This window comes from Talpa occidentalis, unplaced genomic scaffold (genome assembly GCF_014898055.3).
Source record: "Talpa occidentalis isolate TD23 unplaced genomic scaffold, MPIMG_talOcc4v2.1 talOcc4.765, whole genome shotgun sequence".
Lineage (NCBI taxonomy): Eukaryota > Metazoa > Chordata > Mammalia > Eulipotyphla > Talpidae > Talpa > Talpa occidentalis.
Window position 1 is genome coordinate 8,074 of NW_023605156.1, and position 19,185 is coordinate 27,258.

Genomic DNA, 19,185 nt, shown 5'->3' on the forward strand with positions numbered 1-19,185 from the left:
TAAAAAATTAAGAAACTTGACTCTTCAAGAGACACTGCTAAGGGATTAATAAGAAAAATCTCAGATTAAGAAAACCATGTGCCTGATAAAGAACTTATATCCAAAACATATAAAGAATGCTCACAACTTAAGAAAATAATTCAGTTTTTATAAATGAGAAAACATCTGAACATTTAAAATGTTCAAATTTGATGTTTTATTAGCTATAAGGGTGACAAATAATCACAAGTAGAGGCTCAACATCATTTGTCATAAGGGAAATGCAAGTTAAATCCACAATGAAATATCACTACACACTGAGAACCTGAGAGTATTAGAGAAGATACACAGCAACTCTAACTCTAAAAATAGTTTGGCAGCTTCTTATAAAGTTAAGCATATAGTTATCTAGGATTCAGCAATCCCATTCCTAGTGTCTACCCAAGAGAAATGAAACCTATGTCCACACAAAAACTTGTAAGCAAATGTTTATAGTAGCTATAAAACTATAAATGACCTAAACATTCTTTAGTGAGTGAATGGGTTAACTGTGGTATTCGCATAAATGGAATACTACTCAGCAATAAAAAGGAGCCAATTACTGATATATGCAACAACACAGATGAATATCAAATGAATTATGCTAACTGACAGAGGCTAGATGCAAAAGGGTACATTCTCCATTTACACAACATTCTGGATCAGGCAAAATTATTTGGACAGACATCAGAGCAATGGTTGCCAGGGGTAGGGGAGGGTTGTGGGACTGACTACAAAGGGACACAAGAGAATTTTTTGGTGTGATGAAACTGTTCTGTATCCTGATTATGGTGGCAATTAAATACGTTTGTCAAAGCTCCAGAACTGCACACAAGAATGAATTTTACTGTATCTAAATTATAACTTTAAAAAAAAAGCTCCAGATGGAAACCATAATAAACAAAAGAACTACTATGAAAAGATCCACAAAGTTTCTGCATGCTAGAAGAAAACCCTTTCAAAGAAGATCATTAAAAAAATTTCTACAATGTCATATATATATGTACACATTCTCTGGGCCACCCTCACCCTTTGACAGAGTCCTAGAAAAGGATACTTCAAAAGAAAACATTCCATCCCCCATTCTTACCTGAACCAGGCACTGTTCTGGCACTGAAAGAAGGCACTAGTAATACCCATAAAGGACCTAGTCGCTACAAGCCATAAAGTGCTGTGAGAGGCGACAGGAGTTCCTTCAAATGTCAGCAGGAACTGCCTTGCCCCTTCTCGTCCTTCCTTAGGAGAACAGAGGAAGTCACTCACTCTCCAGCAGTGCACACTCTCCGTCTGGCTGGATCTCAGTCCTGCAGCATTCACTCCTTCACAGAGGAAACTGTATTTTGCAGAGGTAATGAAAGTAGGCCAAGGCAACAGAGCACTCTAGTTACCGGGTGGCAGCCAATCACGGCCCCTCCCCAGGAGTGCCTCTCTCTGAGGTCAGGGCTCAAAGCAGAGTCTGTGCCGCCAGCCTGAACCCAAGGGACTGACTTGTTGGGCTTGTTTTTCCACAGCATTAACTTGAAAGTTTATGATTTGAGACCCCAAATCAACTTCTGCTACAATGTCGGCTGTCTCCCCTGATATGGGTCTCACCTAACCTGACCTAACCTTTTCCTTGCTTTATGGGCTATAAGGTGGCGATCCAAATCCAACCTAGGGAATTGAAAATGAAAGACCATAATACACCCACCACCCCAGACTGCCATAAGCCCCGGAACATTTTAATTTCCTCCCACCTGGATCACAAACTTTGAAAATTCTTTTGGAGTTGTTTTTGCTGGGGAGGGGGCATAAGATGTACCTTTTGTTTTTCCATCCACTGACACCAGCTTCTTTGTTTCTGCTGTTAACAATAGCTCATAAGGATGTTCATCCTCTTCCCTGGCTGCACTTCCCTGAATCCGGGGTCTCATGGCCAAGACCTAAGAGAGAAAAACATCACAGTGCTTCTGGTGTATGAGGCTCATACCAAAAGAGGTTAGGTTGAACAAATTGAGATAATTGGCTCCTTTTTCATTTCAGAGGAAGAGGGGAGGGGAAGAGAAAGTAAAGAACTCAAGGGCTGCATGGAATCACACTGCCCTTCTGGATCTGCACCTGTACCTTGAAATCTCAATGGCCCTTGATGAAAACACCCCCCCCGCCCTTTTTTTTTTTTTTTTTTACCTCTTTTTAGCCTTCCAGAAACCATATACAAAATCCAAGCACCTCCCTTCCCTTGCCTGTCCCACCTCTACAGTGTTCTGCATGATCTCTTTTCTCTGGATAATGCCTCCAAACTCTGCATCATAAAGGTCTTCTTTCTCCAAGTTTCTTTCCTCATATGCACGCACGCACGCACAACCCTAAGGCTGGAATCCTTCCCACCTTCTCAAGAAGAAATCAAAACAACTTCTGACTGACCCTGAGTGACTGACACATGCCAGAAACAAAGTGCTCTTTATATCCTTCTCTGTTTTTGTGGCCTCACTTCATAGGTCCTGTGGGGTATAGGGAAGACTGTCCTCAAAGCCAGCTTCCTATCACATTTAAGGTAATACAATTTTGAATGGATTCCACCGATCTTTATTCTGGAAAGAGTCGGGTTTCAGCAGAGAAAAAGCTGCTCTGTGTAGAGAAGTCTTTATTCAAGGTGTAACAGGGTGGTCCCCAGGAAAGGGGGAGGTTCCCTGCCCCACCCAAGGGAGGGTGGAGCTGAGCAGGAAGAGGAGAAGCTGAAGAAGAGACTGAGGTAGGAAGCAGGATGGAGCCAGGAGACCTGGAGGAGGCGCACGGAGCCTAGAGACACGTGAAAAAACTGCGCTTGTCTTCTGGTCGTGGACTGGGTGACACAGATGTGGGTGAGACCCGTGGGGAGGTGACAATGGCAGCTTTTATCTTGATGTTGATTTTGCTCTTTTCCTTCCGGGCTTGTCCGGTTGTTTGTGACCCTTTTCTGTGGGTCCCCACTGGAAGATGCTTTAGACTTGTGGCAGGCTTTGGGGCCTTGCTCTGGGCCAATCCCATATGGATGGACTTTTACCCACGAGGGGACGGGTAACTTTGGGTGCTTCATTTAGAAACTAGACTCTTTGCCTTACCTGTATTGTTTCCTAGTTTTATTAAAGTTCCTTCCCATTAAAGTCTCCTATGTTATGTGTTGATGCGGCGGATGGCAGAACCCATTTAGAATAGGCAGGTTTGCGGGGTTTTGGGCTGCCCCTCTCCCTGTCCTATAACAGATGGAAGGAAGCAGGATGGAGCCAGAAGGAGACCTGGAGGAGGTACATGGAGCCTAGAGACATGTGAAGAAACTGTGCTTGTCTTCTGGTCGTGGACTGGGTGACACATATGTGGGTGAGACCCGTGGGGAGGTGACAATGGCAGCTTTTATCTTGATTTTGATTTTGCTCTTTTCCTTCTGGGCTTGTCTGGTTGTTTCTGACCCTTTTCTGTGGGTCCCCACTGGAAGATGCTTTAGACTTGTGGGAGGCTTTGGGGCCTTGCTCTGGGCCAATCCCATTTGGATGGCGTTTTACCCACGAGGGGACAGGTAACTTTGGGTGCTTGATTTAGAAACTAGATTCTTTGCCTTTCCGGTATTGTTTCCTAATTGTATGAAAGTTCCTTCCCATTAAAATCTCATATGTTTTGTGTTGATGGCGGAACCCATTTAGAACAGGCAGGTTTGCGGGGTTTCGGCTGCCCCTCTCCCTGTCCTGTAACAAAGGCAGTCAAGTGTTTCTGATGAATCAAAACCAGAGCAGGTTCTCCACCTGCCCAATGACTTCAGGCAGCTGACCACCCAGTGGCCACAGCTAATCTTAGTGTCAGAGCAGCCCCGCCTTTCCTTGAACCAAACCTGAAATACAATTAATGCTACCTTCACAAAGAGAAAGACAATGGGGATCCTTTCTTTTTAGAGGATTACTCTGGTTCATCTGACCTAAGAATCCAACGTTTCACAGGCAAATTAAGAATAAGCATATACCAGCTACTAGGAGAGCAAACCAAATGACAAAATCTCTTCCGGAGCAGCGTGGCTAGGGTAAGTAAGTATATCTTCTATACGAGGGGGTGAGGGGAATTCCCAATCCCACCTAACAATAGTAGCTTATAACCATGATTCTCTGGCACATGCAGAAAACTCCTCCTTCACCGACATGTCCCACGGCTACTGGAAACAATCAGGTTTGTGATCCAATAGGGTTTTGCTTCTTGGAGGCACAGAGCACTGTGTTAAGCCTAATGAGACAACAAGGCTGCCCTGACGAAAGAGAGCCTGCAGCTCCTGTTTGTTAACAAGGCTGCCACTCTAAAGGCAGAATGATCGTCTCCTTCCAAAATTCTGCGAAGCACAGCAGGAACCTCCACTTACTGAAAGCCACCTGGAAGCTAACAGCTATTTCATTACAATGAGCCATTTGCTTATATTCCTTATTCCTTTGCCTCTTCACAGGAACACAATTAAGGGAACAAAAAGGGACCATTAAGCAGTTCATACAGTGTCAACTTAATACCACAGGCTTTTCAGACAGAATTTGTGTTCCAAGGTTTACACACCCATAGCTATCACTTAAGCAGAGCCCTGGAAATCTGACTCTGAGTGCTCGGCACACAGCAAGAGCTCTCATACAGCCCCCGGCTTGTTTCTCTGAGAGGTATTTGACAGCCTGGATGCCAGGCCTATAATATCCTTCTTTCTCAAGCAGGACTGGGCTGATGACTTCCATCTGGAAAATCAGACCCACTGGACCTGTGTTCACTCCGTGCCTGGCTCTTGTGCAGACAACTGGAAGCAGAGAACTAGCAAATGTCAGAGCTGGAAGAGATGTGAGCCATTACTATCACAGCTAGTGGGCACCTGCTTTCAGCCCTTTCATTTTGCAGATGACAAACCTAGTTGCCAGGGAGGGTGGGGTCCTGTCCAAGGTGACAGAGCTCCCAGCAAAGCCAGGGCCACAAAATTCAGTTCACCCAATTCTGGACCAAGTTGGGTTCGTTTTTTTCTGTGAAGTATGATTTCTCCAACCCATCTGGAATTTTTCCTCACCTTCCGATGTCTAATAAGAGTTCTCTGCTCATACCCAGACAACTTGCAGGGTGATCTTTTCTTCTTGATGGCCCCTACCAGCTAGGGGACTAAAATCTGACAAGAAAGTAATAAACTACTTTTTTTTCCCAAGCCCTCCTAGTTCCCGCTCAAGAAGCCCTGTGTCACAGTGAATATGGTAATAACTGATTTTCAACAGAAAGGGTTTGTTCTTCACTACATTATTCCTTCATCTTTTCCCCATTGCTTCCAGGGCTGGCAATAAATCAAAGCCAGAAGAAAAACAGCAGATAAGTCTGCTCTATGGAAAGAGCAGTCAACACCTCTCTGATCAATGGGATGGCCAGCCAGGGTGGGGCACTGTCACCGCAGAAGAACCATAGCCTCTGCAACTTCCCAGGAACTTCAGCACATGTGAGCACAGAGAAGACCAGTCAGGCCAATGCAGCTGCCAGTCTACTTGGTTGGCAAAAACCTCTAAATAGTGTGTGCAAGTGCATGTGTGCATTTTTGTATTTGTTTAATTTTTTTTAAAGATTTATTTATTTATGCATATAAGCCAGAGGTGCAGGGCAGGGCAGTGAGAGGATTCACCAGAGAGATTGGGGAGCAGAACAGGCAGATCTACTGAAATACACTGCTGAGGGGAGCAGCAGGCAAGGCAAGAGAGGTCTGCTGCACCATGTGGGTTGCTCCCTGGCCAGAAGGGGATCGAACTTATGCTGCAGTGGCTGGTGATAGCTTGATAGCGCTGTGTTTAACCCCTGCGCCACCAGGGAGGCCCGTATTTGTTTAATTTTTAAAGCCAGTTTCAGGCCTCCCTGGTGGCACAAAGGGTTAAGACCCAGCACTATAGCTAACCGCAGCCACTGCAGCAGGAGTTCGATTCTTGGCCAGGAAGCTGACCCACATGGCGCAGCAGACCTCTCCTGTCTCGCCCATTGCTCCCCTTAGCAGTGTATTTCAGTCAATCTATTTGTTCTGCTCCCCATTCTGTCTCTGGTGAATCCTTTCAACCCCTGCATCTCTGGCCTGACCCCACCTATTGTATGCAAAAATAAATACATCTTTAAAAAAATAAATAACCAAAGCTAGTTTCATGATCTGGTTGTTATTCTGTTTTTCAGGAGTCAGATAAAGTCAGTTTCCTTAAAAGGCTTCTATGGAGCTGCCAAATACAAAAGTCTGAACTTGGGTGAAGCCAGGACCTCCTAAAAATCAGGTTTATGGGATTAAAACTTTTGTATAAGATGGGCCTCTCCAGTGGCGCAGTGGTTGAGCGCTGGGTTGCGAAGCTGCCCACAGCCTCTGCAGCGACAGTTCAATCCCCGGCTGCTCCCCGGCCACCGGAGGAGGGTCCCACATGGTGCGCAGACCTCACCTGCCGCCCGCTGCTCCCCTCAGCAGTGTACCTCGGTCCTTCTGCCTGCTCTGCTCCCTGCTCTGGCTCTGGTGAATTCTCTCACCCTCCCGCGCCTCTGACTGTACCCAGTGCTTGTATAAATAAAAAAATAAATAAATCTTTAAAAAAAAAAAGAGAGATATAAGATTATTTCTCTTAAAAAAAAAAAAAAAACTTTTGTATAAGAAGTAAAGATGGTGAAGACTACAGAGTCCAAAAAAAAAAAAAAGAAGAAAATCTACTTTTGGAGAAGACCTATTCCGACTACAGCACACAAACAGAATCTGCCTTAATCATTAAAATGATAATGACCCAGATCATATCACTGCTCTCCTCTTTCTCTCTTTCTATATCTATTTATATCTATATATGTAAAATCATCACCATGTAAGCCAGGGTTCTGTCTTTCAAATACTGACTATGGTGGTCAAACTGACCCAGAATTCCAGGCTGTTCAGAGACTGGCACCCAGGAGAATCATATAAATTTCTCCCCCTACCTCCTGATGCGGGCTTATTGCCAAAATGCATGATCTAAAAAGCCTTGGGAGAAAAGAAGTCCTGGTTATCCATTATTTCTCTAAGAGCCATGCCCTTATTCTTAGGCACTGGGAGTTTTAATCCAAGTCCTTGTTAAAGGACTAATAGGGAGTATGCTCCCTATTACCAGGTTTCTCCTTATAAAAAGGGAATAAGGAAGCAAACCTCTGTATAAAAACATGTGAGGATTTACTCCATACATTTACATGTACTAGCAATGTGTTATTACTCTAGAGGCTGTAATTCTACAGATTCCTTAGTTGAGACATGATAAGCATCTTGTAATTAAGGGATAGAATGAAATAAGGAAAGAATTTGTACCCAGCACAGAAATGTTTCCCTATCTCCAACATCCACTTTCACATTTTTAAAAGGGCTTTCTTATACATTTTAGTAAGCAAAAACCATCTTTCTGGTTCAATGTGTTTATGATAAATAAAAGAACCTATCTCACTGGATACTCCCTGGCAATACTGTATAAAAATTAACTTAGGCTTCTAGGGATAAAGTAATGAGACTTAATTGATTAGGTTATAAAAGCTGATTGATAAATTAAAGAACAATAGGACAGTGAATGAGCCACAAAATAACTACTGAAATTAAGCAATATTTTGAATACTCAATAAACATGTTAAAGATGCATTTTGAAGATGAAAGGTAAGGAAAATATGATTTGCTTCATGTACTAAAGTGAGAAAATTGAGCTACTGAACTACAACAGCATTCATTTTTTATTTTTTTTGAAAATATTTATTTATGCATACAAGAGCTGGAGTATGGGCCAGAGATGTGGGGAGTGAGAGGATTCACCAGAGACAGAGTGGGGAGCAGAACAGACAGATTGACTGAACTACACTGCTGAGGGAAGCAGTGGGCAAGACAGGAGAGGTGCGCTATGCCATGTGGGTCTCTTCCCCGGCCAGCGATCGAATTTGTGCTGCAGTGGCTGGGGATAGTTTCATAGTGCTTTGTCTTAACCCTTTATGCCACCATGGAGGCCCAGCATTCATTTTTTTTAATAGGTACACTATTATTTTTCAAATAAGCTTCTTTGATTCCTCCCCAGCCCATGACTCCTATCTCTCTTCTAATTGAGTATAGATTTTTCATGTGAAATGGAGAAAAAGCAAAGTCAGAAATGATATGCTTGGGGCAAAGCCACCAAAGCTTGCTTGGTAATTAGGAGATGCTTTACATTTTCTATTAGAAAAAAAAACACAGGTAGAAAATCAAAAAGTGACATTGTTTAGCCTATTGGAGTTTGGAAAATGAGATGTTTTACTTTCCATGTAGCATGTGGTCAATCAGTATCTGATCTGTCTGGTAGGCAGTTCTATTAACATTCTTTGCTTAGTAATTTTAAGCAAGTTTAAAAGCCTTGTTCTGGATCACTGATCCACACAATACAAATTTACTAATCCAAAGAGGTAATAAAAAAACAAGAAAGCAAGGTCTTCTCTGAGCACATATTGATACACAATGCAAAAAATCATATTTTAGGGGGCCTCCCTGGCGGCCTAGGGGTTAAGTCTCAGCACTATCACCACCACAGCCTGAGTTCAATCCTTGTCCAGGGAGCTAACCCTGTTCAGCCTGCTGCTCCCCTCAGGAGTATATTTCAGTAGATCTACCTGTTCTGCTCCCCACTCTGTCTCTGGTGAATCCTCTCACCCCCTGCACCTCTGTCCCAAACCCCAGTTCTTCTATGCAAAAATAAATAATATCTTTTAAAAAATCATATTTCAGTGATGGGAATAAACCCTTTACCTCAGAAGCTGTCAAGGGAAGATATTTCTTATCTATGCATTCCTCCTCTTCTTCATCTGGTGGTGGCTTTGCAGGAGGTGGTGGACGTTCCCTCTGTAGAAGGAAAAATAAGAATTTGACTATCTCTTCAAGTATCTAACTTTTTGTTTACTCTTATCATGGCCCTTAGAAATGGAAAATGTTAATGTAAAGAACTAAATTCAAGACTTACAGTCTCTGAATGGATAGAAAATCTTGTAGATGCCTGTATGCACACACGCACACAAGCACAAGTACATGTGCACGCACACAGCAGGTAACATGCTGTCTGGTTTTTAGTATTTGTAGCAAAGATTATAAACACCTCTTTCAAATTGCCCTTATAATATTAGCACCTAAAACTCTAGTATAAGAAAACCAGTGGCTCAACTTTTGGTCTATTCTAAAGAAAGGAAACACTAAATCAAAAGAATCAACTTGCCAAAGAGTTCTAATAAACTGGCTATTAAGGAAGTAATGAGGAAAGTAATCAAGGACAAAAATATCAATTCTTGCTCAGACTTTAATGCTCTGATACGGTCTATGCCCTTTTATTGGCAAAAGTTCAAAACCAGTCTTTTACCCTTGGTTACTTCCTTCAATGATTACCATTATGTATCAATATCATTAGCATATGAAAACCCTTTTTTTTAATCTAAACCTATTAAAAAGGAATATTTGTTAGTTATTTGCCTTAGAGCAGGAATTAGCAAGCTTTTTCTTAAAGGGCAACAGAGTCCATTTAAGGTCATTATGCCACTGGAAAACAAAAGTAGCCACAGAAAATATGGACATGAATGAGTGTAGCTATATTCCACCCAAACTTTATTTACAAAACAGGCACCTGCTGGGGGGGCCACAGTTTGCTAGATCCTGCCTCAGAGCTGAAGAGGGGGAACACTCGATTATTCAGATCATGGGTAGGGAGTTTCAAGAATATACAGACTATTCATGCTTCATAATCAAAGTTCCTGTAGGGAAGGGAGTGGGATCCTGACACAGGAGTTGGCTTGTAGGCTCATTCCCTGGCTTGCAGGTTAGCTCAAGATTTTGGGTTTGCTGTGTTGCTAGAACAGTAAAGACAAAAATTATGTGCCAGCCCCAGGGAAATCTGCAAGGAAAGATGTTTCTTGTATTTTAGGAGCTCCAAAGGTTAGCATTTGGCATCCAGGATCTCTCTGCTAAGCATGCTTCACTGTGCAGTGTTGTATCTTGATATGTGCCATTCCCAGAGTTGCTAGAACCAGATGGATGTCCAACAGCATCAATTCCAAGACCGCCTGGAGGTTCAAGCCAAAGCTATTTAGATCTGATTTCTCACTGAGTCCCATCTCCCTACTCTTCTTTGCTCCAGAAGCATAGAAATAAGCCTGGTCTCAGTGACACCTTGTGAGGAAGGGAACAGTGAAGGGAGGAGGCGCACACCCACCAGCTATCTGGCCCTGCGACACTAATAGGCGAGACAAACAAAATGAAACACAAAAAGGGCAAAAAGGACCCATCCTAGAAATCTTCCCAAAGCAAAAAGCCTAGAAAGAACACTATGAAAGACTTTTGAGGAATAAGTCATCACCAGAAACACTGACGGAAACAGAAGCACCCACAAGCTCCTTTTTTTTCTAATGTGAAAACGTTCACCCAGGAGCCTGGAAGCACAGAACTGGTTTATACATATCATTTTTGTGTTTATCAAGATGTTAATTACCAAGGGCCAGGAAGGTTACATGGCCACACATACACAAGTAAAAACGACAAAGCATGTACCGCAAGATCTAAGTTTCTACTTAGCAGGACCATAAGAGGTTAGATTCCTAAAGTGGAATGGAACAAAGAGACTAATGCAAATCCATGGCTCAGCCCCACAGAAACTTGGTTATTCAAGCTTACTTGAGTAACCCTGTGTTCCTCTTGCAAAGCCTCCAGCTCCCTCTGATGGGCATCACCTGTAAGTACCACTTAAAGCAAAGCCTTTCCCCACAGCTGGATTCACTTAATTTCACTTGTGCCAAACAGTGAAAGAAGTGGGAAAAGACAGCTGTATCTACGGAAGTGCACGCGAGTGCAGCTTGGTGTATGCACTTGGTGGGCGGGTGGGCCTTTCCAGAATCCATACTGAAATGATGGAGCTATTCCAGGATAAGGCAAGGAGTTTAAAAAAAAAAAAAAAAAAAAAAAAAACACCGAGAAGCATCAGGCCACTCTTAGGGCACAAATGAAAAGTGCAAGGGTGATCTAGCAGTCAAAAGATCACCAAAATGGTCGTAAGCCAGCAGCTTCAGACGGAAAGGGAAAGGCCAGCCTCTCTCAAGAGTGAGACATAATATATACCTGAAAATATACCTCCAGTTTGGAGTATCACTGGGGGTCCTTTAGAACAGTGGCCAGTTTAGTAAAAGCACAGTGCTCAAAATCTCAAATTATCGTCCCTGGCAATACAAAGTGGTGGGTCAGGGGACCAGTGGTTCAGACATAGGTTCACGGTAAAATGCAAAGAAAGAAAAAGGGGGTGAGGAGTTTTGGAAACAATGTACAAGACTGGAAGGAGGAGCAAGCACTAGGTGGGAAGGTGAGAAGGGAAAATTCAGGGTGTTCTCACTTTATTATTTCAACGGCTAGAGGGGTCATAACTGGCAGAATAGAAATGACATATACTAATACACACATATACAATACACACAACCCTGCTGAACACAGAGTCTGCCCGCATCCAAAGGTGTGATTCTTTGAGGGCAAAGAGAAGGCATGCGTGTACTCAGGCACACAGAACTTATTTTACTGAGCTCCATAACTGCAGGAACTGCTCTCCAGAGAGAAAATGAACAATGTATAACCAAAGAGAGATGCAGCACTGAGGCTCAATAGAATACTTTCATTGGCGCTAAGGTCAGAGAGTAATAGAAAGATGCAAACAGATTACACTGAAATTGGAAAAACTGGAATTCTACTTCAATGCCATCTGCATAGTTTTACCACATTGAGGAAGAGGGAAATGCGTCAGAGCCCCAGCAGAACAGGGGAGTTGAGTGCAGGTCTGGGAAATGCAAGTTGACACTAGCATTTCCTTGGGGGTTATTACTACTGACACTTCCTCTCTCCAGTGCCCCCCTCCCCGTTCCCCCTACTCCCCAAACCCTGCCCCTGGCCAAATCCAAGTTGCTAAGGCCCAACCACATACAGGCCGCACTCCTGCTGCTTTCACTCCTGCTGCCTCTGACTCCTTGTTCACCGAGTCACGGTCAGACGATCGCCCGCTGGCCATGCTGTCCAACGAATGGCAGGAGATGGCATTGTACAGAGACTCGTAGGAACACTCATCTTCAATATTTGTGTCAAAATCAATGATCAGTTCAGTCACTGCTTTCTCCACATCACCTGAAGTAGAGGTCAGAGGGCAAGAGAATCAATGGAGGGAGAGGACAGAATGGATTTCCAACCACCACAATAACCCAAAGACCCTTCTGCAATCAGAACTTGACAAACACTAACCCCGAGCAGGAAAATAAATGCCTGGTCTGCTCCTCAGACAGGAACAGATGTTTCAGTTGCTGTTTCTAACTTTAGACAGTTAAACAGATTTTTCTCAAATTCAGTATTTGTGAAACACTTGACATCTATGAGGGATACCTGTCAAGACCTTTATAAATTTCAAAATACTTCAATGCCATTATAGCATAAACTTAAAACCATAAAATGTAGCAAAGCGTAACTGAAAAACATAATCCTTTAAATTCTTAGCAAGAACTTGCCTGGCCTCAAGCAAAAATAGAGGACTGCCACAGGCACTTTCCGCCACCAAGGCACCTTATGTCTATGGGGCTCACTCACTAGCTAAGTACCACCCCAGAGCACCTGAGATCCAGATTAAGGACACTGCAAAATTAGCAACTGCTCCAGGCCTCTGGGTCACTTGCAAGTTATCAAAGCTGTGACTGTAAAATCCTTGAAAACTGAGAGCTGAGTGAATTACTAATCCTATTACTAGTAGATTATGGGGTCAAGAAAAAAAGTAGGGACTGGGGAGGAAAAGAACTCTGCAGGAAAGACAGGCTGAGCACCCTTTCACCCTTATACCTCTGTGCTCCTTTTAAGAATTCCCTTCCCTTTTTAGTGCCTGGTTTTATTCAGTTTCTCTAGTATTCTTTATTGTGATTTGTGTCAGGGGGAAGGTGTCAGTCAATATCTTGTCTTTCTCACTCTTCCTACCTAGGACCAAACGGCTGCTCAATAAATCTGAAAAGAACGGCACGTATTTAAAAAACTGGCAATAGGGCCTCCCCGGTGGCGCAGCGGTTGAGCGCTGGGTTGCAAAGCTGCCCGCGGCCTCTGCGGCGCCGGTTCGATCCCTGGCTGCTCCCCGGCCACCGGAGGAGGGTCCCACATGGCGCGCAGACCTCTCCTGCCGCCCGCTGCTCCCCTCAGCAGTGTACTTCGGTCCTTCTGCCTGCTCTGCTCCCCGCTCTGGCTCTGGTGAATTCTCTCACCCTCCTGCACTTCTGACTGTACCCAGTGCATGTATAAACAAACAAACAAATAAACAAATAAATAAATAAAACATGCCTCTATTAAAAAAAATAAAAATAAAAATAAAAAACTGGCAATAACAAATGTTGGCGAGGATGTGGAGAAACAGGAACTCTCCTGCACTGCTGGTGGGAGTGCAAACTGGTCCAACCACTATGGAAAGCTGTGTGAAGGTTCCTCAAACTACTATTAGGAATCTACCCAAAGGCACAAAAACATTAATTCAAAAGGATACCTGCACCCCTATGTTCACTGCAGCACTATTTATAATAGGTCAGATATGGAAACAATCCAAATGCCCAAAAAATGTGGTATAGATACACAATGGAATACTACTCAGCAATCAGAAAAGACAAACTCATGCCATTCGTGGCAACATGGATGGAGCTGGAAGGGATTATGCTCAGTGAAATAAGCCAGAAGGAAAAAGAAAAACATTGGCTGGTTTCACTTATAGGAGGAATATAGGAGAACCAAATAAGGGACCAGGAAAAAAAAAAAAAATATATATATATATATAATTTAAAAAAAATTAGCAGGCAACTATAAATCAGAAACATTCTGCAGGGAAGGGCAGGAAGAGGGATCAAAACGGGGTTGGGGGGACTATGGCAATGGTTCACGGGCGAGTAGGTGGTAGGAATTTTATGGGGACTACGCCTGAGAGAAGTACAAAAATGAACAGTGATATATAAAACACACATATGTATAAACATTTAAATAAATAAATACATCTGTAAAGGTGGATCCTGGCAAATGAGGGAGAGGCTGGACTGCCCAAGCTCACCCATTTGTAGGTCAACACCCAATATTTGTTGGTCAAGTGACACTTTACCAAGATCACACAATATTGACTATGGGCCAACATGCTTGAGGCACTAAAGTATATGTCAAGATGACTTGAAATCGAGAGATCATCTTGCCTATTATACACCCTAGAACAGATTTCCTGGCAAGTATAAAAGTAGAGAACAAAATAAAGAAGGAAAGGTGAGTCACAGTCCCAGGGCTCAGCTATGTCCAATAAATTTCACAGAAGAGCTGAAAAAATGAGTTTGAATATGAACTTATTAAATACGTCTACCCTCCCTGAAACTATTTAAGCTATTTTTCATTCTATGGAAGAATTTTCAATTCTTTTCAAGCTGAGAGCCCCTTTGCTGACAGAGAAGAGCTGCCTTACCCTGAGACTTCTGTGATATGGAGTCCAAGTTGGAGATGAGAGGTGGCTGCGGTGTAGGAGTTTTATCTACCTCTTTTGCACTTCTTTTTCCATGCGTGTGATCTATGTGGAAAGACAAAATAAGCTGCACCAAATACAAGTGCCTTGTTGAGGGAGTGCATCCCCTGCTTGCCCTGACAGGGAGATGGACCAGTACCTTCAATAAGTGCTGCTATCTGTTGGCTCTTCTGAGAAGGCAGCTCTCGGACAGTGTCTAGAGCAGTCAGTCCACGGTTATCTTTAATGTTGACATCAATTCCTAGAGGAAGGTGCACCGGATGGAGCAGGGGAATGAGCATTGTCAAGCCAGCCTCCAGGGCGCCTACCAGTCCCAAGCAGTATAACCACATTTTTCATCCAAAGCCATTTAATCCAGCAATTCAAGGACAATTCATACACTTGCAATCAACCAGTGGAGACACACATACACTGGGTTCAAATGCAGCCAGCAAAAACCCCCTCCAGGGAGGATGGGGAGACAATCCCCACCCTGGCATGCTGTGTAGACAAGAGCACTGCCGACCTCTCACCTGCAGCCAGCAGGATTTGCACCACATCGGTCTTGCCAAACAAAGCAGCCTCATGCAAAGCACTGCCCTTCTCCGTCTGGAAAGCAAACGAGAGCGCAGAGCAGGATGTCGTCAGAACAGTGACCCAGGTTTGGTGTGCTTTCACACAACAAACGGGACATAGGCGACAGGTGAAAAGGGACAGGAAAATAAAATGAACCATACAACATCCTCTGTCATTATCTTTCCTGCTTTTCTTGTCTGGATTCCAAAATCACAACCGTGGCCACACATCATCAGTATCAGATGTGCCACCAATAGGCCACATGTGAGTAACTGCACCGCTACCCTCAGAGCCACCGATTGGTGAAAATCCTCAAAAGTCCACCATCCTGGGTGTAAGGAATAATGAGGGGAAAAATACAGGGGAAAAACTTCATATATGGTTTGTCAATAGAATGGCCATTCATCTGGATGGAGAAAGCTAACAATGTAGGGAAATGCTAAGCCTTCTACAGGCAACATCAAGTTGATGGGGCTTCAGAGACAGGAGATGGTGGCAGCGGGAGCACAAGTAGAGCGAGGAAAATAGGAAGATAATGCAATTTTTCTACTTTCGAGAGCTAGTCCATTAGCACATCTTTTCAGGGTGTAATGACAGTATATAAGCCCTGAAAAGAAAGAAAACAGAACAGACTCACTGGAGGGGTTTGTCTCTAAAGTTTCACATTAAAATGGAAGCATCTGGCATGTGATGTGAAACGTGCTAAATAAGAACACAGCCTAGCAGCAGGGTACTTGTGCCTTTTCCAAAATGACTAGGTCCCTTGAATCTGGGAGGTACATCCGCCCCACTACCTGGTAGTTGCTATCCATGCCAGCATCCAGGAGGACCTGGACCACAGCTTTGTGGCCGTTCCTCGCTGCCAAGTGCAGGGGGGTATGCTTCTTAGTGTTGCAGCTCAAGAGGTTGGGGTGTGCGTTGAGAAGCATCTTCACCACCTCCAGTCTCCCATACAGTGCAGCCAGGTCCAGAGGCGTCTCAAATTTGTTGTTGCGCATGGTGGGGTCTGTTAGCTCCTCTAAGAGAACCTTCACCACCTCCGTGTGGCCATACTGCGCTGCGCAATGCAGGGCCGTCTCGTTGTCATTGTTCTAAAGAGTTAACAAGCAGATCACATCAGAAAGATGACTGGCAGGCTGGCACATCACTAGGACAATCACATCGAAAACCGTTGAAATTTAAATGAGAAAAATAGCAGCAATGCTTGGGAACTAACAGAAGACAGACTCCAGACACAGCACTCCCCCGCAAACTAGTCTGGCTGCTCTAATCAGCCACATCTTCCCCAGTTACTACAAGAGGGACGAAGTCATCTCTTCAACACTGCAGGTGCAGTCTCTTGTGTGCTGAAAAGGAAGTGTCTCCAGATTTGGGGGCGGGGGAGTGAACTAGGTAATGTAGCAGGCCTTGGGGAGAAGCCCTGGCCTGGATGCATGCCAATAACATCACTGCCATTGATTCTCTTTAAATTTCAACTGGTTTTTACAATTTATAGTCCACCCTGCGGTTCTGATTCTGGATCTCGACCATCAGTTGCCTTCCACACAAGCTTTTTAGAGAAAATTTGTCATCTGCATTTCAATCAGCCACCTTGCATGCAAATCAATCAGCCACCAATGAAAGCAACAGAGCAGAGAACCAAAAATCACTCTCAAGATTATTAGCCAACAGCCATTTCCAGGGGAGGGAGGCGCCTGAGTTCAGTCATGGTCACGGAGGATCGTGGGCCTCTAAGGCTGCCTTATGCTACTCCAGGAGCTTGCGCCAATCAACACATGCAGAATCTACAGCACAGGGACGTGTTCTCATGTAAGATGGACACAACCAACAGTGCAATGAATGTATTTTGTGAGAGGTGCAAAATATTCAAAATTATTGTAACAATGCCATCACTGCTATTCAAATTCACAACCCCATGGTCTTCCAAATGTTAATTTTGTTTCAAAGGAAAGGTAGGACCTGCATAAAACAGGAGAAGTTTGTGCTTTATCAACCATCTAAAGTAAATGCTAATCAAGCCAATGATGCTTTCTTTTACTACTACTGACAATGTATATTAGAGCAGGAATGAAGAAAATTCCATGCCCTTTCCTTTTTCAGAAGCATTAATGAAAATCATTTCCCTACAAGATCTTGAGATTCCTGAATTTTTCCATCAGGCTTCTGCCACTTCAGGAGAACAAAGTTTACGAGGGGTGCGACCAGCAAGTCAATATTGTGCACCTTTCAGTGACCAAAAGATAAACATTAAACATTTCCACAATTGCTTTAATTTTATTAACAATGTTAAAAGTAACCAGACTAGGAGTTACCCAAACATGCATGCAATTCCATCTGCTTTTCATCTGGCATTTGACTGCATCATTTTTTTCCAGCTACACCAAGTGTACCAGAAAGATCCAGAGCTGCTGGGAGCAAGGTCCCAAAAGGCCAGAATGACAGCAAAGAAAATTTTTTAAATGAAATAAGGACAGAAAGGGTGGTAGCAGGCATCACATGCAAAGATAAATGCACACAGATTAAAAAAAAGGAGCAGCGCTGAGCTCAAACACAGCTCAGAGAGTAGCTGCTGAGAAGGTGCAGGCAGCCTTCACTGGCCACAGAGCATAGCTGGTTAGCAGTGGCCTCCTGTGATACAACTGGGCCCAAGGGACAAATTCACGTCAACCTAAAAGTCTTGGGGGAAGCGGAAAACAGAGAGCAGAAAGCAAATCCTTCGGGCTCACTGTGCTGAAGAAACCCATTAGGATACCCATTTGCCATACCCATATCCTATTAAGCTACAGCATGAAGTCCCTGAGTAAAGTCAGAACTGTCACTCATCGTTCTCATGATGAAAAGACAGCTACATCAACAAAACTCACAGCAGCATTCTGTAGAGTGACCCTGGGGCAGAGTAACAATATCCAAAAAAGTTTAAGAGGATTCCCAGGGTTTACATTTTAAGATTAGCATGACAAGAAAGACCAAGAAAGTCAGCTTATTTGTATTAGAAGTCCAATCCAGAAAAACTTGTTTACTCTGAGGAAGATAGTGCTGTCTCTTTTATTTCCAAGTTGTTTCCCAACAATTAGAATAATCTTTCCTTGATTTTATAAAACAAGGCATTAGGGCCTAGCAAACTATGAAACTCTAAAACTATTCAGTACAGAAAAAGAGAAAAGTCTTCTCTACGTGTTTTGTTTTTTGTTTTTTTTTTTTTGGCCAGAATGAAGGCAGCTAGCACAAACCTGCCTTGCTGAAGGCAAGGTCTTGATCACTACCAGGCAAATTTCCTGTCTATGTTAAAAATGACCTAACCACATCTCTGCAGAATGTTATGCTCACACTCACAGTATAGGAAGCATCTTATGTTTCTGTCTTGCCAGACATTCTGGTAAGCATAAAACCCGTGGGTTTATGTCTGTGGTGACCACATCTCTTGACTGTTGACTTAGGCCATCACACTGAGCTCTCACTAATATTTCCACTTTGAGCCTGTCAACTATAGGGCGGGAAGTCTGTAAGTGTTTTTATACACGGAGCCAGAGATATGAGGGATTCGAAGGAGAGCAGATCCCTAACCAAAGGGAACCCTACTCTTCACACCTTCCAAATAACACCATAGGTGCTCAAAGCACTTCAATAATTCCAGAATTGTATTACTATGGATCTGAATTGAGGAGGGAGGCAGAGATAACACATTCCAATTTCCCCAAAGTCTTTGCACAAGCCCTCCATTATTTCTCATCTTGAGACCCAATTTCATTTTCCCTTGCTATGGTCACCATGTAACAACAAGAGGTACCTATGCCCTTTCTACGCAGAGACCTCATTGATGTGTGAATCCATTCTATTTGTGACATATATACATGTATGCATGAGCTAAGAGCAGCAGAAAACTGTAAACATTTCTATGGCCTTTCTCCTCCTGGAACTATTCAAAACCATCACCTCCTAATGCTTAGATTAGCCTAACTACATCCTTGTCCACTGTTGACAGAAAACTAAGTTAGGGAGAGCTGGGCTGCAGCTCTCCATTCTAATGATGGTACAGGCCTGAGAAGCATACCAAAGTAGGAACAAAAGTACGAACTGAGTCTATTGAAATTTA

At 43.4% G+C, this 19,185-nt stretch overlaps 1 protein-coding gene across 1 annotated transcript; it reads right to left on the minus strand.

Annotated features, from left to right (window-relative positions):
* Positions 1-211: 211 nt before the first annotated feature.
* LOC119233324 (ankyrin repeat and SAM domain-containing protein 1A-like) lies at positions 212-17,315 on the minus strand (the record flags this gene model as incomplete). Its single annotated transcript, XM_037495567.2, has 8 exons — positions 212-1,940; positions 8,759-8,851; positions 11,952-12,148; positions 14,481-14,582; positions 14,677-14,778; positions 15,050-15,125; positions 15,887-16,183; positions 17,220-17,315. Coding segments are annotated over 8 exons (1,164 nt in total), but the record flags the coding sequence as incomplete, so codon positions are not given.
* Positions 17,316-19,185: the final 1,870 nt, after the last annotated feature.